Genomic DNA, 21,691 nt, shown 5'->3' on the forward strand with positions numbered 1-21,691 from the left:
CATTGGTATAGGTGGCTTGTTTATATCATCGCATAGGATGACGAATGTTCCCAAATTTCAATTCATCATCAGTTTGTAAATACATGTACTGGATTGTTAATCCTTGTAGGGATTAAACTGATTTAAACTGATTAAACTTATTTCTCTAATCTATAATGAATACAGAGACTTACGAGTACAGGATGAAACAAGTTTTATATACGCATGCGAGATATTTTTCAGCATTTTTATTGCATTGCTTGGTCTCTTAAATTACAGAGTTTTCGATATTTTGAAGAAAATGAGATTGACTGGATATCGTTTAAACCACCTATAGATGAACCTCAATGTGGATATAGAGCTGAGAAATGTATACCCCCACAAAGTAAGATGTGTCATTTTTATACGCCCACATTTAAATGTGGTCGTATATTGTCGTCGCCACCGTCCGTACGTCCGTCCGTCCGGCGTCCACAATTCCTTGTGGACGCTCTAGAGGCTAAAGTTAATATCTGATTGACTTTAAATTTATACACAGTGTTTAAGGTCTTGAGACGAAGAAGCCTATTGATTTTCAGCGATTTCCGATAATTACTGCCAGAGTTATGGCCCTTGATCACTTTGAAAAATCTTGTGGACGCTCTAGAGACCAAAGTTAATATCCAATTGACCTTAAATTTATACACAGTGTTTCAGGTCATGAGACGAAGAAGCCTATTGATTTTCAGCGATTTCCAATATTTGCTGCCAGAGTTATGGCCCTTGATCACTTTGAAAAATCTTGTGGATGCTCTAGAGGCCAAATTTAATATCCGATTGACTTTCAATTTATAGACAGTGTTTAAGGTCATGAGACGAAGAATCCTATTGATTTTCAGCGATTTCCGATAATTACTGCCAGAGTTATGGCCCTTGATCACTTCAAAAAATCTTGTGGATGCTCTAGAGGCTAAAGTTAATATCCGATTGAGTTTAAATTTATACACAGTGTTTGGGGTCATGAGACGAAGATTCCTATTGATTTTCAACGATTTCCGATAATTACTGCTAAAGTTATGGCCCTTAAGTTATCATCCGATTGATACACAGAGTTTAAGATCTTGAGACGAACAAGTATATTGATTTTCAATGAATTTTTATGACTTGAACAGTTAAATCCATGATATTAAAAGCTTTGCATACAAACGTTAGCATGGGGCAGAACTTTATAAAAACCAAACAAATTCTAATAGTTTTCTGATAATTACTTCGTGAGTTGTTGCTCTTAAACAGATTTTAGTGTATTATAAATGTTTCATTACCGAAAAAAGTAAAAATATGCGACAACCCTTGTTGACTGCCCGGACGATTTAGTTGCTGTGGGTGTATGTTTCGTTGCCTGGTAACCTATCTTTTATTACTTACAATACATCATTTTCCACATAAAATAAATTCAATTACAGCATTCTGAGACCAAAGCCATAAAAACCATGTAAGTACAAAGTTGTCCTCAACTTTAATAATTTCAAATGATGAACCATAGAAAGATTAACTCAAATATTTGCTCGTATAATTTTGTCTGAGTAAAAATATGAACCATATAATTATGTCAGTTTTCTCAGATATTAATCAAAGATTGACACTGCACACCCTTGACTTGGACGAAATAAAATATAAAATTAGAGCGAGTTATGTCTATAAAATTTTCCAATTCTCTTGTTTAGAATATGATTCAGATGACACCTGATGCATCTGTTTCATTTAGCCAACAAAGCATATTCTAAACTTTCGCAATCATAAAAAGAAGTTTATTAAAACATGTAAGCCTAATGGCAGAGAAAGTTCCCCTGGATTTTCATGCGTGGTTTCCCCATTGGCAGGGGTGCAGGCTGAAGGGCCTGACAAAGATAGCGTCTAGCCGTTCGGATGAGACGAAAAACCTAGGTTTCCCGAGGGTATGTAAAAAAAACCCTTGACAATTAGAATTAGAAATAAGAGTAGGGCGTAGTGCCGCTTTCCGGGCAAAATTTCCCTCATTAGCCCCGTCGGTGCAGAAAAGTAGGAAGTTAAACCCCATTTCATTTCATAGAGAGAGAGAAATGGGGTTTAACGTCCACTCGACACAAACTAGGTCATTTAGGGACTAACATATGGTTTAATTTTATTTACATAATTGGCTTGCGCGTAGGGGTCTTTAGCAGTGGGAGGAGACCGGAGGACCCGGAGAAAACCCACGAGGTTGGACAGGCGACCCTACTCCTTGCCACGTACAACCGGGGATTCGAAACCACGCCAGACTTTATGATACAGCGCGCACGCTAACCATTCAGCCATCCACCCCCCACCCCCCAATTTCATTTCATACATGTTATAATAGTTAATGGAAATGAAATGGGATTTAACATCTCACTTTTTGATAATGGTTTATTATAGTTGGATATCTGGTTGTCGTCGCATTGGGGGAGAAAAGCGCGGGTCTAAAAATAGCCCAGTACATCTAAAGTAGAATTTCATTTAATTGATAAAGTTACGATATCTCTTTGATTTGAGTAAAAAATAAAAGTGGTGATTTAATAAAGTTTGATTTGTTGATGTGGTTTGCAAAGTGGCAATGTTCAGATTCGCTTCTACTTTTCAAGTGCAATCCAATTTAAATCGAAGTTGTATTTTTTACCAAGAGGCGAAATCCGCTAAATCGATATTGCTGACTTTAGCCTATATTAAACTTTTGGGATCTAAATGAAATGTATTTTGCGGCTGTAATTAAATTTTCATGGCAGTTTATATAAAATGATTACAGGCTAGGATTTGAGGAATATAGCTTTTCAATTATGAATGTAATTAGGTTTTTTATATATTGAGCCAGAACTCATTAAAACTATTACCGTTATTTATGATAGAATAATATTTTTGATTAAGTAAAAGGATAATAAAATTATTTCCTTTTTGATGATTTTTGTCAGGTGGCGATGGGTGGGATGGGGTTGTTACTAATAATTACATGACTAGCGGATATGATGTTATCTGGATATTTAAATTGATTTATGATACACGTTTACGTCAACGAATTATCGTAATACCAGCTTTAAACCATATAGAAGGGATTACGCCATGATTTGAAAAAAAATAATAAAAATATCGCTGTAGGTTAATAAACATGTTGACGTTTTTTTCAGCTTACACTCTTGAAATTGTTGGCGGAATACTGGGTGGATTAGCATTTATAATAGGTGTGATATTACTTATAATATACAGGTAATACTATTGTAATCTTTACCATACATAATATATTATAAAAAAAATATAAGCTTTTATATAATTTGAAGTTAAGTTGAAACGCCATCTAAAGACGTCATGATATCTTTTGTATGAGTTCAGAAGGGTTATTATTTCTTAATTGACATTTATAACTATACAGATGTTTTCTGGTAATCGAATATGCCCGGTGATGAAGCCCATCAGTTATTCTAGAAGATCGATGCCCCCAAAGGCATTCGTATCACGCTGTATTTACTTCCGCTTAGAACCGATTTATGATTCCTGTTTCTCCGCGAAAGCCGCCGAGGGAAAATTACAAATATGTATTCTGTGTTCTTGTGTACGTACGACAGCAATGGTCAGTGCATGTTTTGTTTTGTATATAAAGACAGCCTTTATAAGAAGCACCAGGCTGAGAATCTAGCGAACGATAAACAGAACGGAGATAAACCTGTAGCCGGGATTAACCGGGCGCAAACGTCTACAATTTGATTTGGACTGCTCACATATTTAACTGAACATAACTGATTAGAAATTACAAAACACATTTTAAATATTGAATGTAAAAAAGATGTTATGCATTCATATTATATTAACAATGTTCTTTTCGACACAGTTTCGTCTAATTAAAGGTTCCAAAGATTAGAGCTATACGCCCTTTAAAGCAAAATATTGGTGTCAGCCATTATCGCATATGTGATGGAACTGGTTAAACACGTTCCAAATATAATTTTAACACAGAGATCAATTGCTACGATAGATGCGTGACGAACCTTTGAAGAAACGAAATTGACGCGAAAAAAATAACTGACTGAAGTAACGAGCGGTCGAATTTCTGCTCACTAATATCTGACAATTCAAAAAATGATTGACTGTCACAAGATAAGAGAAAATGAAAAAAGTAGAAATAGTCCGTACATTACCATATTTTTATTAAGTATAGTACAAGATAATGTACGGACCTTTTCTATTTTTCTCGTTTTCTCTTATCTAATGACATTCAATTTTGAAAGATAATGAAGGATAACATCTATAATATACAAACATCTAAATTATTTATTTATTTGGGCGACGTTTCGAAGAGTATTCTCTCAACGTTATCAAGCTAATACAGTAATACAAGAATAATGAGATCAATATATACAGAAAACTGTAACAACAATTCATGAAACCATACAGGACAACAACAAGATCAAAGGGGTTTATTCTACAAAAACTAATTAAGTGTGAAGAGTAGCCATTGAGTATAGTTAAGCAATTAGGTAGCTATGATGATAGATACAATACTACCGGCAGAATGGGATAGTACCTACAATACAATTATGATATACCATGGTTTGTTTAGATAATGGTAATTAACTTTATATGTCTGTGTGATTAAATGTACAATTAGACTAGAGTAACCCATATGTGTAATAATTCTAAGAAATAGAGTGGATATAACTGATAAATTGATAATAATATTAGAAAAAATGAAAAATAATAAAACTCATAAAAATTCAAAGGTTTCTTATCCACTGTACTGTAGAATGAGTGGGGGTGATGGAAAACACATAATTTAGGTATATTTAATAAGTTCATCATAAGCACTAGGCAGGAATATCCCTGTGTCGCGGTTGAGGTCTGGACTGTTTCTTTTAATGTGTATGGCCTCAATAATTTTGCGGGTTTTTTCTATCGGTAGGTTGGCCTGGGGAGATGATTTTTACGAGCAAGTACATGGATTACCCATGGGAAGCCCCTTGTCCCCAGTCCTCAGCGAGATCTATATGACTAGTTTTGAAAACGATGCCCTATCCACTTCACCGGTTCAACCTACAGCTTGGCTTCGTAAGGTAGATGATATTTTTGTCATTCTCAAACAGAATGAAGACCCCAACCTCCTCCTCATCCACCTCAACAACCAAAATAACAGAATAAAATTCACGATAGAAAAAGAACAGCACCAATCCCTCCCGTTCCTGGATGTCCTAGTTAAGAGATCTGCTGACAAACTAAATACCAGCGTATATAGAAAGCCCACACATACCAACCAGTACATCAATTATAAGTCGAATCAGCCGCACAGCGTAAAGAAAGCTACTGTATCCACTTTAGCGCGCAGAGCCGTGAACATCTGCGACAAAGACTACATCAGAGCAGAACTTGATCACATTGAAACATCTCTAACCAACTTCAATAACTACCCCCGACAATTAGTGCAGAAAATCATCAAAGCAACCACCAATCCTCCTACAGATATAAGCCAACCTAAACCAGATACACCACCAGTGAGAATAACAATACCTTTTCAAGGCAAACTATCGTACCACCTCAGAAGACTCCTAACCCCAACAGGCATCCAGGTAACATTTTCCAAAGGAAGAACTCTCAAAGATCTCCTGAAGGCCAGTGGCAAACTTCCCCCAACCAAACAACTGAACCCAAAAGAATGTGTTTATGAAATAACCTGCACGTGTGACAAAAAATACATTGGAGAAACTAGACAGCCTTTAGACAAGAGAATCAGTCAGCATAAATCTAAATCCTCTACTACCAATTCAGCTGTGGCCCAACACACACAATCCAACCCAGGACACAGAATTAAAACGTATAGAACCCTGGCGGCCAACCTACCGATAGAAAAAACCCGCAAAATTATTGAGGCCATACACATTAAAAGAAACAGTCCAGACCTCAACCGCGACACAGGGATATTCCTGCCTAGTGCTTATGATGAACTTATTAAATATACCTAAATTATGTGTTTTCCATCACCCCCCACTCATTCTACAGTACAGTGGATAAGAAACCTTTGAATTTTTATGAGTTTTATTATTTTTCATTTTTTCTAATATTATTATCAATTTATCAGTTATATCCACTCTATTTCTTAGAATTATTACACATATGGGTTACTCTAGTCTAATTGTACATTTAATCACACAGACATATAAAGTTAATTACCATTATCTAAACAAACCATGGTATATCATAATTGTATTGTAGGTACTATCCCATTCTGCCGGTAGTATTGTATCTATCATCATAGCTACCTAATTGCTTAACTATACTCAATGGCTACTCTTCACACTTAATTAGTTTTTGTAGAATAAACCCCTTTGATCTTGTTGTTGTCCTGTATGGTTTCATGAATTGTTGTTACAGTTTTCTGTATATATTGATCTCATTATTCTTGTATTACTGTATTAGCTTGATAACGTTGAGAGAATACTCTTCGAAACGTCGCCCAAATAAATAAGTAGCTGTTTTTCCATAAGTATGTGTTTTTTGTGTATTGCTCTACCCAGTTACTAAATGCCTCTTAAAGATTATCTAAATTATTGACATTATAGTGTAGTCATTGAAATCTTCATGAGCATCTATCGTAGCAATGATTTCTGTGTTAAAATTATATTTGGGACGTGTTTAACTAGTTCTATCATATGCGATAATGGTGCAGGTTGTTAAATGTTTTATTTTTTCCACTAAATATTTTTTGAGTTATTTGAATATGTATAATTATAGAAACTGGCGATATGAACAGGAGATAGCTGGTTTGTTGTGGAAGATTTCTATATCAGATATTAAAACAGGAGACGAACCAGGAACGGGACATCTAGATAGAAATAAAAGTGGTAGCAGGGTAAAAATACATTACTCCTTTTATCTTTCCTGGTATAATATTGGTGTTAGTGTAAGCTATCCCTGAAGTAACCTACAAAACACATTTGCTCTCAGATAATATGTTGTAGTATAATCGGCTTAACGAATTTAAAACTATTAAAGTCGTGATCCCCCTATATCCCCTCCAGTGACCATTCTGGTAAACCATCAACTTATGGTGGAGTTCTTGCCTTGGGGAATCTATAGTTGTGTGTTTTCGCATATTGACAATAATGTCCTTTTTGTACAGCCCACTTAGTATTGCCGGGTTGGCAACTTCATTTTTTACGGTTGACTAACGGTTTCGGTTCCAAATATAGTCCCCCCATAGCACACTGTATGGCGTATACCCGTCTTCAATAGGCCAAAGTAGAACAGTAGGATGTTAAACCCTATTTCATTTCCACATATAGTTTCACCAAAGATTAGCCGTTTTCATCATTCGGGTATCATCGCCATCGACATCCTAATGTTATTATTCGGGATATAAATGCAGTCAGGTTCGCCAAATTTTAATCTCCGTGTTTCTCATAACAATTCCATCTGCGTGTTTCGTGTAAAAATTATTGGGATTGATGTCATTGTAATTTTGAATGACCATTGAGACGAATTATTTTCATAATAAGACAGTCAGTATTGGATTTGTTCAATTATTGCTTCACAATTAATAGAAACTACATATTTGTTGTCTTTTGTCCATATATGCAGGACGGAGGGTCTGATAATGGAGGGTCATTCAACTCATCTGAAGTCACGTGGCTTGCACACATGTCAAATATTTAGAACTTATCGTTTTTAATGAACAGACTAAAGAGTACAGCGTGACATCATCTCAATTACACATTCTTAATCATATAGCGTGAACAGTTTAAAGTTAAAGCAGATGTATTAGATTATACATTTAAAGCAACGATATAAGAAATCGTAATATACTAAACCACTGACTCGCTTTATAATCTCGAAAATTCAACGTGTCTCTAATTTTAAACAACTACACGCATCCACGCGATTTATGATAAGGCATAATACTTAATACTGGCACTTCCACTTCCCGAACTTTAACCTCTATACTCAAAGGTCATGTAACCCCTTTTATTAATTTATTACTCCCTAATATAAACGCTATTCGCGATTTACATAAGGTCTGTTTTCCTTATGCTAGAAATTATAAACATATATATTCATATTAATACTCATAATCTAACCTTTTATTCAAAAGTTAAACTACTTATTTAGCCTTTAATTAGCTAACACCACAATTCTGTACTTGGACTAAGGGTCTCAAAATTTCAAAATTATATTAGCTCTACTTAGCTAAACATATGGACATTGGACAACACCAACACAAATAACGAATCTGAGCTGAAAGAGGCCAACCGATCATGAAAACTGTGAGTTAATCACTCACAGACTTCTTCCTTAGCTCTGCCGTCTTTCTACTTTGATCCGGAGACACAATTAATTCTTTATTTTGTTCCCTTTTTCATTTCGTTATTATTCCTGATATACTTAAAATTTATTAACCTACTCCCTATAGGCCAACTTTAAATTAAAATAACTCCAATATGACATTCCGAAAGCTAATCATATTACATAAATTTCTAACCTACATTTCAACCTTGATAATAAACATATCATATTTCCTACGCTTAAATTTACAACCCTTTTTTAATAATTTTAATCGTAAATTAACTACTGAGCATTATTTGGTCTGTAAACAAATTTACATGTTCAATTTTTCAGAAAAAATGTTTTTACCCATTTGCTAATATTTCCACCAAATTTGTCAACCAGATAGATTTCTTTTGATTGCTGTTTTCATCCAAATTTCTTCCATTCCTTAAAGGTAGATTCTGAGTTACGTGCACCAAATCAAAGATGTAGATCCCCTTGAACTTCGATCCTGAGTCACGGAAATCAAATCAAACATGTAACCCCATGCTATGAGACTGCTTCTTTCCCTTAAATGTCTAATCCTGGCACGGCAACCCAACAAATATATAGCGCTATATGCTGTCCGGCAACCAAATCAAATATGTCGATGCAGTTCTATTATTCACTGGTTATATGTGGAAAATCAAACACCCCCCCCCCCCGCCCACATCCAACATGTGACGCGTACTCTCTCCTCTGCTACATATTTTAATAGCCTTGTGATCGTCTAGTATTGTCTCTGGTTATATTTGTAATTCTTTAACTGGTAAGGGCGCATCTTTAAATGTCACTCTGACATTCCATGTTGTGTATTTATTCTCCTCTGATTCAGTTTATGGTTACACACAAAAATAACAATGCCACAGTTTGTTTCTACATTTTTATGTCAAGCACTTGCTACATAGGTTACAAGCATAGATTAAAAATAAAGTCATTCTCTCTATTCTATTCCACTCCCATCTGAACTCGCCATACCGAGTCTACTGGTAGAACTTGCTATATCTTCCCCTCTTAGAATCTACATGGTTGTCTGTCGAACGGTCAGAACTCTGGTGGTTTTCTACCCTTGGGTTTCGACTTTCAATATCTAATTGGTCAAATATGATCGAATAACACACTATTTATGGATAACAATTACTATGGTCAAATATGATGTAATTAATTATAATGACTGATTACTAAGCCAAATGGTGCAATAGAATTTCCCTACATCATCCTTGGCCTTAGACTCTATGTCATGTTGTCCACATAATATTTCTTAAAGAATTTAATTTGCGTTTCAAATGAACGCATAGCATAGCTTATATTTTGACAATAGAGAAGACAGATAAAACATATGTATCATATTCAATTATAAATCATGTACTTATGTTCGCCTAATGCAATTTCGCATAAATTATCAAATAGTATTACTGTCGAACGGATGGTAAGATAAGCCGAGGTTCACCGGAACCCTTAATAATTGGCTAGATTTCCGGCATAGTACAACGCATGGCCCCTAAATAACCAGGTCATTTGACAAATAACTAACTCGGCCACCACCCTCCCCTCTTTTGAGCAATATGATGGCGCCAATGGCGAATGATAACGTTGTATTTAAGATAATGTCAGTCAGACTCTCGATTAATATTTCGTGATTTGGTTTTCGCCATAACAATTTTACATTCATTTTCCTTGCTAACGCTGTCTGGATTTTATTCAAATTGTGCTAATCTTGATGCAAGTTAGCATTTAATGTACAGTTCACCGATTAAATCTTATCTTATCCAATAAAAAATATATGAAATCATTTCCCCAATCAGACATCAAATCACGATATAGATTGGGGTGTAATCACATTGTTAGATTTATTGTTGGAATTAGATCTTCATACGTAAACTATCTTGTAATAAACAATAATTATTATTTCTCTTACAGGGAACGTTATGCAGTCAACAGTCAATGGAATCTAAATTTTCAGTTACTCAGATCTACGCACGAACCGGCTCTTACAAAGGTCAAGTAGTAGCACTCAAAATGTATGAAGCCAAAACTTTTGACGTCAGTAGAAAAATGAAAAAAGAAATGAAACTGGTATAGTAATGGATTCATTTTGTGTGTGAATATTTGAATGTTTACAAGAAATAATTGAATTTGTTGTCTAGAGTATTATGGTATTACTATCTTTTATATCAGAATATATAGACAGTCTGGACAGATATTAAACATAAAAGATGTAAGTTTTAGATAAAGAACAGTACGTTCTGGTTATAATAGTTCCAAAATAGATAATTCAAAATGAACGTTACTTGTTAATCGAGACTTTTAAAATTGAGACGTAAATCATTAAGTGTCAATCGTATCTTAATCCCTTTACATCTACGCCATCCGATGGTCTAGAGAGTTGACATGTGAATAAATGCCTAAACAATAATTGAAACCAAAATTAAACCTGTAATAGACGGATTTAGCTCTTACATAATGCATCTTTAATATACACACACTGATTACTGAATTCATTATACGGACAAAAGCGTTAATACGGCCCAGTGTAATGATAATCGGTCCATTATGAATAAAATAAATCGGTGCTTTCACCACGGATACCACTTCACAGGGTAAATGAAAACCTGGTAGGGGCGAATTACTTAGTGAAAGGTTTCGTAGACGTGAACTAAAGATATTTAATGTTTTAAAGAATCAAAGAAAGATTGGAGCATCTACAAAATATATTTGTTGTATTTAATGTGTCATATTTACACAACGAGACTTTTATTTTATTTTCATTTAGACAGACATGGCATATAACACATTTATGACTTTCTGATCGAGACAAAAGCGAAAAGAGCTTGATGTTTTGGATTAATGTGGTCTGTTGAAAAACTGGTATCCTATAGAAGCTAATGTTGTTACTTTTTGAATTAAAAAAAAATTAATGGGTAAAAGGATATGAATAATCTTGCTAGGAAAAAAAACATTTTGTTAAAAAGATTGAAAGCTTGAACCCTTTTCTTTAAGTAAATGTCACCCTATAGAATAAAAAGTGTAAAGTACTTAATGAATTATTCAAACAAAAATAAATAGAAGGCTTTTACTGTGAGTATTGGGAATAATAAAAAAATATATATATGATAGTATTCAAGACAATACATTAACCGGATATTTCTCTACGAAGCTTAAATCTAATGTAAAATTTCGTATAGATATGATTCCGTGCAGTTTCGTTCCGCACGTGGTTCTTAATCAATTTTTATCGCATTTTTAGAAATAGTTAGTGTTGATCTAACGATGATCTCTATCGATATTGAAAGTTTTCGTTAAACAGTAGATTGTACTGACTCTGATGAATTAATTTTTTAAAAGATTTTCATCAAATATTCAAGAATGACCAGTGTACAACGATCGATTTTAAAGGTTGTAACTTGTATTCCAAATATTTTGTCATATTTATCCCGAGTCAGTTACTAGACAGACGTCCGTTAAAAATTTTACTTCCAATGTATACATAAATTGTCGTTGATTTTCTGACAATAGACAATGCTTTGATCCGCCATTTTAAGAAATTTCGTGTTGAAAAAAAAAATTAAGAAAAATTTTGTATTTTCAAATGGTTTGTTTCTTTTTCCAGATGCGAGACTTACGCCATGATAATGTGAATGCATTTATTGGAGCCTGTATAGATCCACCATATTTTATAATAATAACTGAATACTGTTCTAAAGGCAGTCTACAGGTAAATATAGATGATGTAATTGATAGTTTTATGATAGTGTAAAGAGTAAAAAGTACTTAGAAGTGAATGGCTTTTCACTCTCCATAAGATTAGTCCTAGATTCAGTATATAATTCCGGTTAGATAAAGTGCCCTCATGTGAAATTATCACAGAATGTCAATAATGCTCCGTTCTTATGTTTGTTGAACGGTCTAATAGATTATTACACGCAAATATCAAATGAGTAAAGAATAAACAGGATGCTTTGTCTTAATCTGAATATATTCTTTTTGTTAACTGTCTATACGTATTAAAACGAAAAAAGGTACATTTCTTTCGGTGTAATATTATTGGTAGACTCCCCCGAGTAAGATTAATGTATTTTGTATTTCGTTACGTTTCTAGCTTCTTTTATACTTGAAAAAATTATGAAGTTCTGACTAGCGTTATTCTAGTCTTAGTCATACGATAGAGACAGGCGATAATGTTTGAATGGCCGTGAATAGTGAGGTGTCTCGTTGCTATGAGTGAGAATCGAACTATTTGATGACTATGTGACCACTAAGTGACAACAATCGTCATTTTGTTGATATCATTTCGTCGAACTGCCGGATTTTGTCCAAGACGACTAGGTTGCAATTTCACCTACGATACACGCAAAGAAATGAAAATGAAATGAAATGGGGATTAACGTCCTATCTATCTGCACCAATCGGCAGAGTGTACATAGAACGGCAATACTATATACCGGAAAACTACCGGAAAACACCATGTTATACTGAATACCGGAAAACACCGGAAAACCACTAAATACCGGAAAACACACTAAATACCGGAAAACATCCTAAATACGTAACAAAGAGCCTGGTCCTCTGTTTGCGGAGAGTTAGGGTTATTGTTAGTGCTAGGGTTAGGTTTTTCAGGTGTTTTCCAGAGGACCAGCGGTGGGCTAGGGTTAGGTTTTTCAGGTATTTTCCAGAGTTACCTATTTAGGATGTTTTCCGGTATTTAGTGTGTTTTCCGGTATTTAGTGTTTTTCCGGTATTTAGTGTTTTTCCGCTGTTTTCCGGTATTCAGTATATCATGGTGTTTGCTGGTAGTTTTCCGGTGTTTCCGGTGTTTTCCGGTATATAGTATAGCCCTACATAGAACCCCGTTTCTCGTCCCACCCGAACGACTAAACAGTGGTCCTTGCCAGATCCCCCATCCTACACCACTAACAAGGTGAAATCCACTCCTGGAAATCCAACGAACGATCTGGGCAAATTAGCCCCGTAGCACAGAAAACATGAGTTGAATTGTCTGATATCTTAAAGGCTCTACTCATTTGAAACAGCAGTATCTTCAATATAATTATATATAATTTGCTATCAGTATTCAGTGGAAACAAGTCTCTATATTACAGAGTTTTCTTTTCAGGATATTTTAGAAAATAGTGATTTAAAGCTAGATGACATGTTTTTAGCGTCGTTAGTAAAAGATTTATTACAGGTATGTAAAACCACTTATTGTCTACATGTCGTAGGAAATTGGTCAGATTCCGGGGAGAATTGTAATTTAAAGGGAAATTATGTAAGATTTAGATAAAGAGCTGGCCGTTCTCGCTATAATATTTCAAAAATAGATAATGCAAAATAAATATATTGAAAATTCCATTCAAATTACCACATTTCGAGGGAAGTTATCCATAGATAGTTGTAGTTTTGACAAGATTTGTGCATTGATCTCAACCATCGTACTGGTCATTCAAGTCCTTGCCTCGCTTCTCCATTTTTAAATTATATCATTAAATGGCCGAACCGTTCTAATCTACGTAAAATCGGGGTCATCCGTTGGCCGCGAGAGTCGATTATGGTCTAGTCTTGTCATGTTAGTAAATGTCTTACATAAAGCGTGTTTAAGTTTTAAATGGAACAAAAAAACGACTGATTTGAATAGCCACGTGATTATTTCCTCTGTGTTCCAGTTATATGAAACAATTTCCCTACTTACCATCTATTATGGTATTATTTCACAGATTTATGTCTAGAAATTTGTGTGGGGGGGAGGGGGGCTATTTTCATTTCTTAGATTATCATTTTTCTTACACTATTTTCACCATTAATAAATTAATCCCAAACACGCTCCGTCCTAATGACCTTATATAAACATGAAAACACATATATATCACTTAAAATCGACTATAACCGCCGTTTAGAGAAAATAGCCGTTTAGAGAAAATAGCCAAAGCAAAGTATAGTTATCTGTTTTTGAGAACATTCTATCGTACGAGTTATGATTTAGAAATCCTATAATATTTCAAATACGAAATGTCGCGATTACGAGAAACGGGTCTGATGGAATCTTGCCGATTACAGCTACATCTCTATTCGTCACATTTCATGTGGTTTAGTAAATATATTTTATATACTATGACGTTTCGCCCACGCGAACTGTCGTTGGCCAAGCTTCCGATAGGATAAGATTTATTTTTATTTGTCTGTAACCTAACTTTTCCCAGGTCATAAGAAATATCATTCTATTAAGTTATAAATAGCTTAAATAACTAAAAGTAAACATATCTTACGATCGATTTGAAGGAATTTGGTTTCTTTCAATATCGTTGCTTTTCCAAAATTGAAATAAATTAGGGTTTATTTTATTATCGCCAGGTCCCACAAACATTAAATTTGTATTTTTAACAGGGCATGATATTTCTCCACGATTCCGTCCTTATGATTCATGGTAATCTTAAAAGTTCTAACTGTGTGGTCAACAGTCGCTGGATGTTACAGATAACAGACTTTGGTCTCTTAAACGTCCGTGCTGCCACCTACAGGAAAGAAGATGAACATGCCTATTATAGAAGTAAATACATTCAACGTTTATATAGCAGTATAGAGTATAATTTTTATTTTAAAGATGCATTATGTAAGATTTAGATAATCAGCTGACAGTTTTTGCTATAATAGTTCAAAAATAAATAATGAAATATGAATATATTGAGAATTTCATTCACATTATTTTATTCTGTATATAGGCATAGTTATGACTTTTTGAAGATGTAACGTAGATCGTTTATTATCGTAGAACGGTACTTGTCAGCCGAGATTAAGTCTCGATTATCCATTTTATTTTTAAATTTTAAATCTCGCAGGCGTTCAAATCCATTTAAATCTCGGCCATCCGATGTTCTAGAGGGTTGATTTATAGGCTTGTCATGTGAATAAATGACTAAATGATAATTTATGTGACATTTGAAGCCAAAAGAAAGACCTGCAAAAGGCAGATTTATCTCTTACGCAATGCATCTTTAATATAATAAATGTGTTCAGAATGAAGTTATTATGAAAGAAAGTGGGCCATAAAATCTATTACAGTCAACTAGTAAAATGCTTTAAAGCTCAAAAGGAGAATCGACATTTAAATTTACTGATCATTTGATGGTAATTTTGGCGATTAAAAACTATCTTGGCTGTTATTTTCATGGATAGAAGTGGATGATGATTCCAAGACAAGAAAATCTAAAGAAAGTAATTTTCCCTAAAGCCTTTAATACTAAGAATAATATAAATGTGTAGCTCCGTCATCAGTTGATTGATGACTTTAGGCGCCCTGTACTTCTACATGGAAAAAATCGACCAGAATTTATATGTAATTTTATCAGTTTTAAAATGCAAGCAATAAACATTGTGTTTAACGATGTGTGGATTTGAAGAACAACTCAGATGTGTTTCTATAAGATTTAGTTTTTCACAATACAATGTTATATAATGCGTTAAAAATTAGTTGTGAAAACTGTTACATAAGTTATCTTGGCACATTAATGTAAGAGAGGTGTATGTATACATTATAAAATCACCTTGTTTTTATCAGTATATGAGATAACGTGTAAATAACATTGCTTTCAACATGTATTTTAGATTTATTATGGAAAGCACCAGAATTTATACGTTATCCTCAACAGAAAGCCTCTCAGAGGGGCGATGTATTTTCCTTTGGAATCATACTTCATGAGATTTATGGACGAATGGGGCCATACGGGTGTTATAATTTGAGTCCTAAAGGTAAAATTAAATCTTGTTTTTAAATACTTTACCGGGGAAAGTAATTCGATGTATATGCTAGTTCTGAAAAAGGGAGAATCAAGTATTAAATGGGCAATAAGTCAAACCAGCACATTAAATTTTCCGAGGTCAGTGGTAGGCTTTAAAGTATCTACTCATATATATATCTGGCAGTTTTAAAGATGCATTATGTAAGATATAGATAAAGATCAGGTTGTTCTTGCTATAATAGTTCATAAAATAGATAATGAAAAATGAATATATTGAACATTTTAGTGAAATTACATTATTCATGGTGAATTTACAAGTGTTTTAAGTCTTGGCAAGAAATGCGATTTGGGCAGTACCATTGCCATGATTATCAGTGCTTTTTAGTGACGTCATTTTAACGTTAACCATGTTAATGGCGCGGAAAGTCTAATCCATTCAATAAACACCCGGTGGTCTAGAGAGTGGCCCTACCATGTGAATACATGTCTAAATAATGATTTATATAACATATGAAGCCAGAAAAAAAGGTCTGCAATAGGTAGATTGAGGTCTTACCCAATGCATCTTTCAGTCAATAAACTGCTGAGCCAACTTAGCTATAGCCTGTAAATTCTAACGAAAATAATTGGCCTTCTAAACGACATATAAGATCAATTTTAAATTTGTTAGATGATAAAAAACAGAAGCAATTTCATATTTTGGAATAATGGTCTCTATCGTAGAATTTTTTATTTTTACCCCATTCGTTAATATCACAAAATACAAAAATACACGTTTAATCATAGATTGTCGGTTGCAGGGTTCGGCAGGTTATGACACATAAATGTATCAGTCTGTTCGAAAGAAAAATAGATCAATTTTAACGAGGAAGTCTTATTATATCGTCTACTAGGCCGAGAAAATATCGTCAATTGCTCATTAGTACATATTGTACAATTTACATCATTTCATTGATTATTCATATATAAAGATCTACACAAGATGAAGGCGTGACTTGTTCGTGATTAAGTTAATGTCAAAACTTTAACTAGTCCATTCTGCATTCAATTAAATTGTAGATTATTCATTTCCCTGCACTTTTTATTGTTTCGTGCGCGGGGCTTAATGTCCGCCTCCTCGAGGATGATATCGCAGACAAGGCTTTTCATTGTCAAGACAGCCAGTTTTATACTTTCACATTTTGTGGGGAATATAAATTACTGTTATCCATAAGACATCCGGACACTGTTCGTCTGTCTAACTATCCACAATAGCCAAATAGGGGTGGGCAGATGAGCTAAGGCTTTGGTTTAGCATTGCAGGGGCGGATCCAGAGGGGGGGGGGGGTCGACCCCCCCCCCCCTGCTCAGATACATATTTTTTTTTTTTTTTTTTTGTAAATCAACAATTTTTATGAGAAAGGTTTCTCGGCTTTATCGTCAGATGTAGGACAGGATGGGCACTCAAAGCACGAGATAATGATATAATCATTATGTGATATCACAATTAATGCTTTGCATCCATGAAATTGAATCACAATGTCATTGTATTAATTCATAATAAAAATTGACGTCAAACGAGGTGTTGAATTTCTCTGTTTAAAAAGCTCAATGTGTATGTATATACGCCAAAATGACGATAGAGACCATGCGGGGGTGGGGGGAGATACATTGTCTCAGGAACCTGGCAAACCCCCTCCTGCAAAAAATTCCTGGATCCGCCCCTGAATTGATCATTAGAACACAAAGTCTGATCTTCGTATTCTCTCCCTTCGCCTTCGTGTATAGTAAACTAATTTTAGAGTATCAGTTACGGCCTGGGTCGGGGCGGGGTGGGGTTGGGTGTGGGTGGGGGTCCCGAGTATCATTACCATTTCCTGAAGTAATTGATTCGTCTGCTTATAAATGAATAAATGGTTTTAGCTATACAAGTATTTTTCCCATCTACAAATCAATCATATGTGATGTAAGAAAGGAGCTTCACGCTGTTATTATTGACGTCTGATTCCTGTTCTAATTGCCTCCATCAGGTCAAGTCATATGCGTGGTAACATGATAATAGAGTTCATTTTGACTCTTCTTAGATATATGTTTTTAACAGCAGATCACTTTGCTTACTTGCGTGAAAGTGTTTCTTAGTATAGCGATTAGTTATTTGAGTTTTGTCCAAACTTACATAATTAAGCTAATATATGTTCTAGATTCAACAAAATATTGGCAAAATAGCAACCCGATTGTTGACCAACTAACACCACAAGGCTGATTTACAGTTGCCAGTTGGCAATTACACAGCCAATACCATGGGGACCAGGCAATATTATCACGGCAGTGATCTGTCGTCGAGGAGTAAATACAGACGAAACTGTTAAAATTTAAATGTCTACAACATTTACTCTTAGAGTTATGGATCTTGTTGTCCGAGCTATTTTTTTTAGCATTTTGTTGGGATTGTCACCTTTCAGTAATTTTTGAGTTATTGTCCTTGTTATAGAAATTTTGGGATCGACGTTTGAGTTTCTGTGATTCTGGATATTAATTGCAAAACAGCAAAACTTTATTTTAGTGAAAACCTTTAGCATGGGCTCATATTTCGTTACCAGGCAAACTATTTTGATAGTTTAAAAGCGATAACATCCCTCGGGTAGTTGTAGGCCATCTTGATGCACGAAGATATACAGTAAGTTTGTAATCCAGATCTGCCAGAAGTTGCTCGGTACAACTCTTTAAAACCATTTTAATGCTTATCCAAAAAATCGTCAAAGTTAAAAAAAAGACAAAGGTTTGCAAAATTATGCAATTATCAGTCAACGAAAAGTAGGTTTCTTGTTGGGTCTACAATCTTGTTTGCGATGCCAGATTTCTTGTATATTATGTTGTTGGAACTCGTTTTTATTAAGCGTGTATTTCTTACCTCAGTTATGGCTTGTAATGCTATATATTCATCAAGGGACTAGCTAATTTGGTCCTACATAGCTTTTACCTTAGCAGTTATCTTGAAATACGTCCAATTATTGAAATGGAGAATCGTGAATGATCCCGCTTAATAATATATGTATAGCGGAATAATATTTCTTTGTTTATTCTTTTAAATTTTATTAAAGCGATTTATATTCATTGCCAAATCTCGTTCAAATGAAAGTAGCCGATATGCTTTCTTTGTTGTTTTCGTCTTTATGAAGAACTGGATGCTTTTGTGGTCAAACAATTTTATATGCAAAACTTGTCTCGTGACAAATAAATAAAATGTTTGTCTTCTAATCTGGTTTCTCGCCACCACGTAAGTCGATTTATCGCTGTGTTATAGATTGTTAATGGTTATGGTGTGTTTGAAAAATATCGGTTGATGGCACCATTAACCCCGCCAAGAAAGATATATTACTCTTGACTTATTGTTGTTTTCAAACTATACCCACATTACGTGACCAATAATTATGCCGTTACCCAAGGCGGTTTAAATTACTGATGGAGACATCAATCCGTGTCGACCATTTCTAGGACAAGGTCGAAATAAAAGTGCCGTTAGTTGTTATGTTATTATTATTTAGCAATGAATAAAAACAGGCGCGAATTTAAGGGGTGGGGGGCAAGTAATCACCCCTAATGTTCATATTCAAATTCTGCCCATTCAAATTCTGAAATGATACTTAAATTCATTCAATATTTGGGATTAGAAATGTGGATGGCGCCCTAGATTTGACCCCCCCCCACCCTATTCACAGCTTCTAGATCCGCTACTGAATAGAGATATAATATAATACGTCCTTGTTTTATTGTTTATTGTCAGGTCAAAACTTTTAAGATATGTGTTGATCATTTTAATTAGATAGAATCTTCCAATCCTGTTTAATTGTCGCCCAATGCTGTCTAATTTGACTTAATACCTACATATCACGAATAAACTATTGACCATGTTCGTGTTCATTGAACCTATTTTAATGTAGCAGATAATAAAAAGTGCAGGGGAACTGTCAAGCATAAAACAGAGAGAACGATCAATAAATGCCCAAACAATAGAGAAGGATCAATCAATGTCAAATAAAAACGTTAGAATAAACACATACCATAGACGAATTTAAAGGAGATAAATCGCTAATATTTATTGCGCATGCTCTCTGGATAAGAATATCGGGTTACCGTTTAACATGACTTGTGGAATAATAATTATGAGCCTCGTTCTTAGAGTCCCTTGTTACAAACGGCGCTGAAACGCATTCTGGTACACGATTCGTGAACCAATGATAAAGTGTTTATTTTGTCTTAAATGTTGGATATCAGAAGCCAATCTTTTCCCGGTGAGATCACAACATCAATGTTGATTTAAATTGACTGTGGGTGATATTGAGTTAAAGACTTAGCTACTTTAACACCACACCACACCACACAACACACACACGTAATATGTGAATTTATCACCACCCCCAAACCACACCACGCTACACACACACACGCGCGCGCATACACTTGCTCTTTGTTCTTTCTTCACAGATATGTCGAGAGACAAACAAAATATTCAGAGGTCAGGGTTGGGCGTCGTATTCGCGCAATCGAGATACGCGATAAATAGCTATATATAAAACATAATGTCTTATTATCCAGCACTGCTGGTTTGACATTTTGCTTTGTATCTCGAATAAATAGAGAATCTCTTACTCGTCTTTTTTTAAATGAAAAAAGACGAGTAGGAGATTTTATTTATCACACAATCCTTTCTTACATGCACAAATAAATAAATATAATTCTTTGCTATAGATTTCACTTTTACTGAACCTGATTACATTACCGCGTAGTGATACATCATTTTTTGACAGCAATTCAAGAATTGCAAAGTCCTTTATATTGACCCAGTGTTTCCATCAAGGTCAATTAAATAAAAAATAGTTCATTTTTAATAAAAAAAAAAAAGAAGTTCCTTTTAAGGAAATATTAATTGTTCTTTGAAAAAAAAAATAGTTCCTTTTTAACTGACAATTCAAATTCAGTAGATTAAGTAATATACCACACAAGCGATATCCACTGTAGAATGTATTATTTGGTTATGATATATTGTACTATATTTCAATGAAGATTAAAGTTTCAAGACCATTCCTTGAAAAGATGTTTTATAGTGCGTGGGTAGGAAACATTGGCATTTAGTCTTTTCGTAGAAAACACTTTCAGAAAAGAATTGAATGTTTCATATTTTTATTTGTTTTTTTTTTGTTTTTTGTTTTTTTTTTCCAAAACAGAAATCATTGAGACACTAGGTATTAAATGTTTTATGTCTTTAAATATTTCTTTGAGAGATTGGGTATGAAATGTTTTATATTATTATTATTATTATTATTATTATTATTTTTTCAAAATAGAAATCGTTAAGGCACTGAGTAATAAATGTTTATTTTTTGAATTTCTTTTTTCAAAATAGAATTGATTGAGGGTTTGATTATTAAATGTTTTTTTTTTTTGTTTTTTTTCAAAATAGAAATCGTTGAGAGATTGGGTGTTAAATGTAATGATCCACCGTTTCGACCTGATATTCATAGTTTAAACTGTGACAAATACATCATCGATTGTATGGAAGCTTGTTGGTCCGAATCCTCTATAGACAGACCAGACTTCCGTACAGTATGGATCAGATTAAAACCACTTAGAGCTGGAATGTAAGTATGTTAGACTTCACAGAGTATCCGTTGATAAAAGTTGGCTTAGAT

At 34.3% G+C, this 21,691-nt stretch overlaps 1 protein-coding gene across 1 annotated transcript in view; it reads left to right on the forward strand.

Annotated features, from left to right (window-relative positions):
- LOC126809843 (receptor-type guanylate cyclase Gyc76C) overlaps positions 1-21,691 on the forward strand; it is an 83,769-nt gene that overhangs the window by 52,992 nt on the left and 9,086 nt on the right. Inside the window, exons 7-15 of the mRNA XM_050534656.2 lie at positions 259-364; positions 3,135-3,213; positions 6,724-6,841; positions 10,213-10,368; positions 11,903-12,007; positions 13,406-13,477; positions 14,671-14,833; positions 15,889-16,032; positions 21,463-21,640. Coding sequence (XP_050390613.1) covers positions 259-364; positions 3,135-3,213; positions 6,724-6,841; positions 10,213-10,368; positions 11,903-12,007; positions 13,406-13,477; positions 14,671-14,833; positions 15,889-16,032; positions 21,463-21,640 — 1,121 coding nt within the window. The remainder of the gene's footprint in view (positions 1-258; positions 365-3,134; positions 3,214-6,723; positions 6,842-10,212; positions 10,369-11,902; positions 12,008-13,405; positions 13,478-14,670; positions 14,834-15,888; positions 16,033-21,462; positions 21,641-21,691) is intronic.

Source organism: Patella vulgata, chromosome 2 (genome assembly GCF_932274485.2).
Source record: "Patella vulgata chromosome 2, xgPatVulg1.2, whole genome shotgun sequence".
Taxonomy (NCBI): Eukaryota; Metazoa; Mollusca; class Gastropoda; family Patellidae; genus Patella; species Patella vulgata.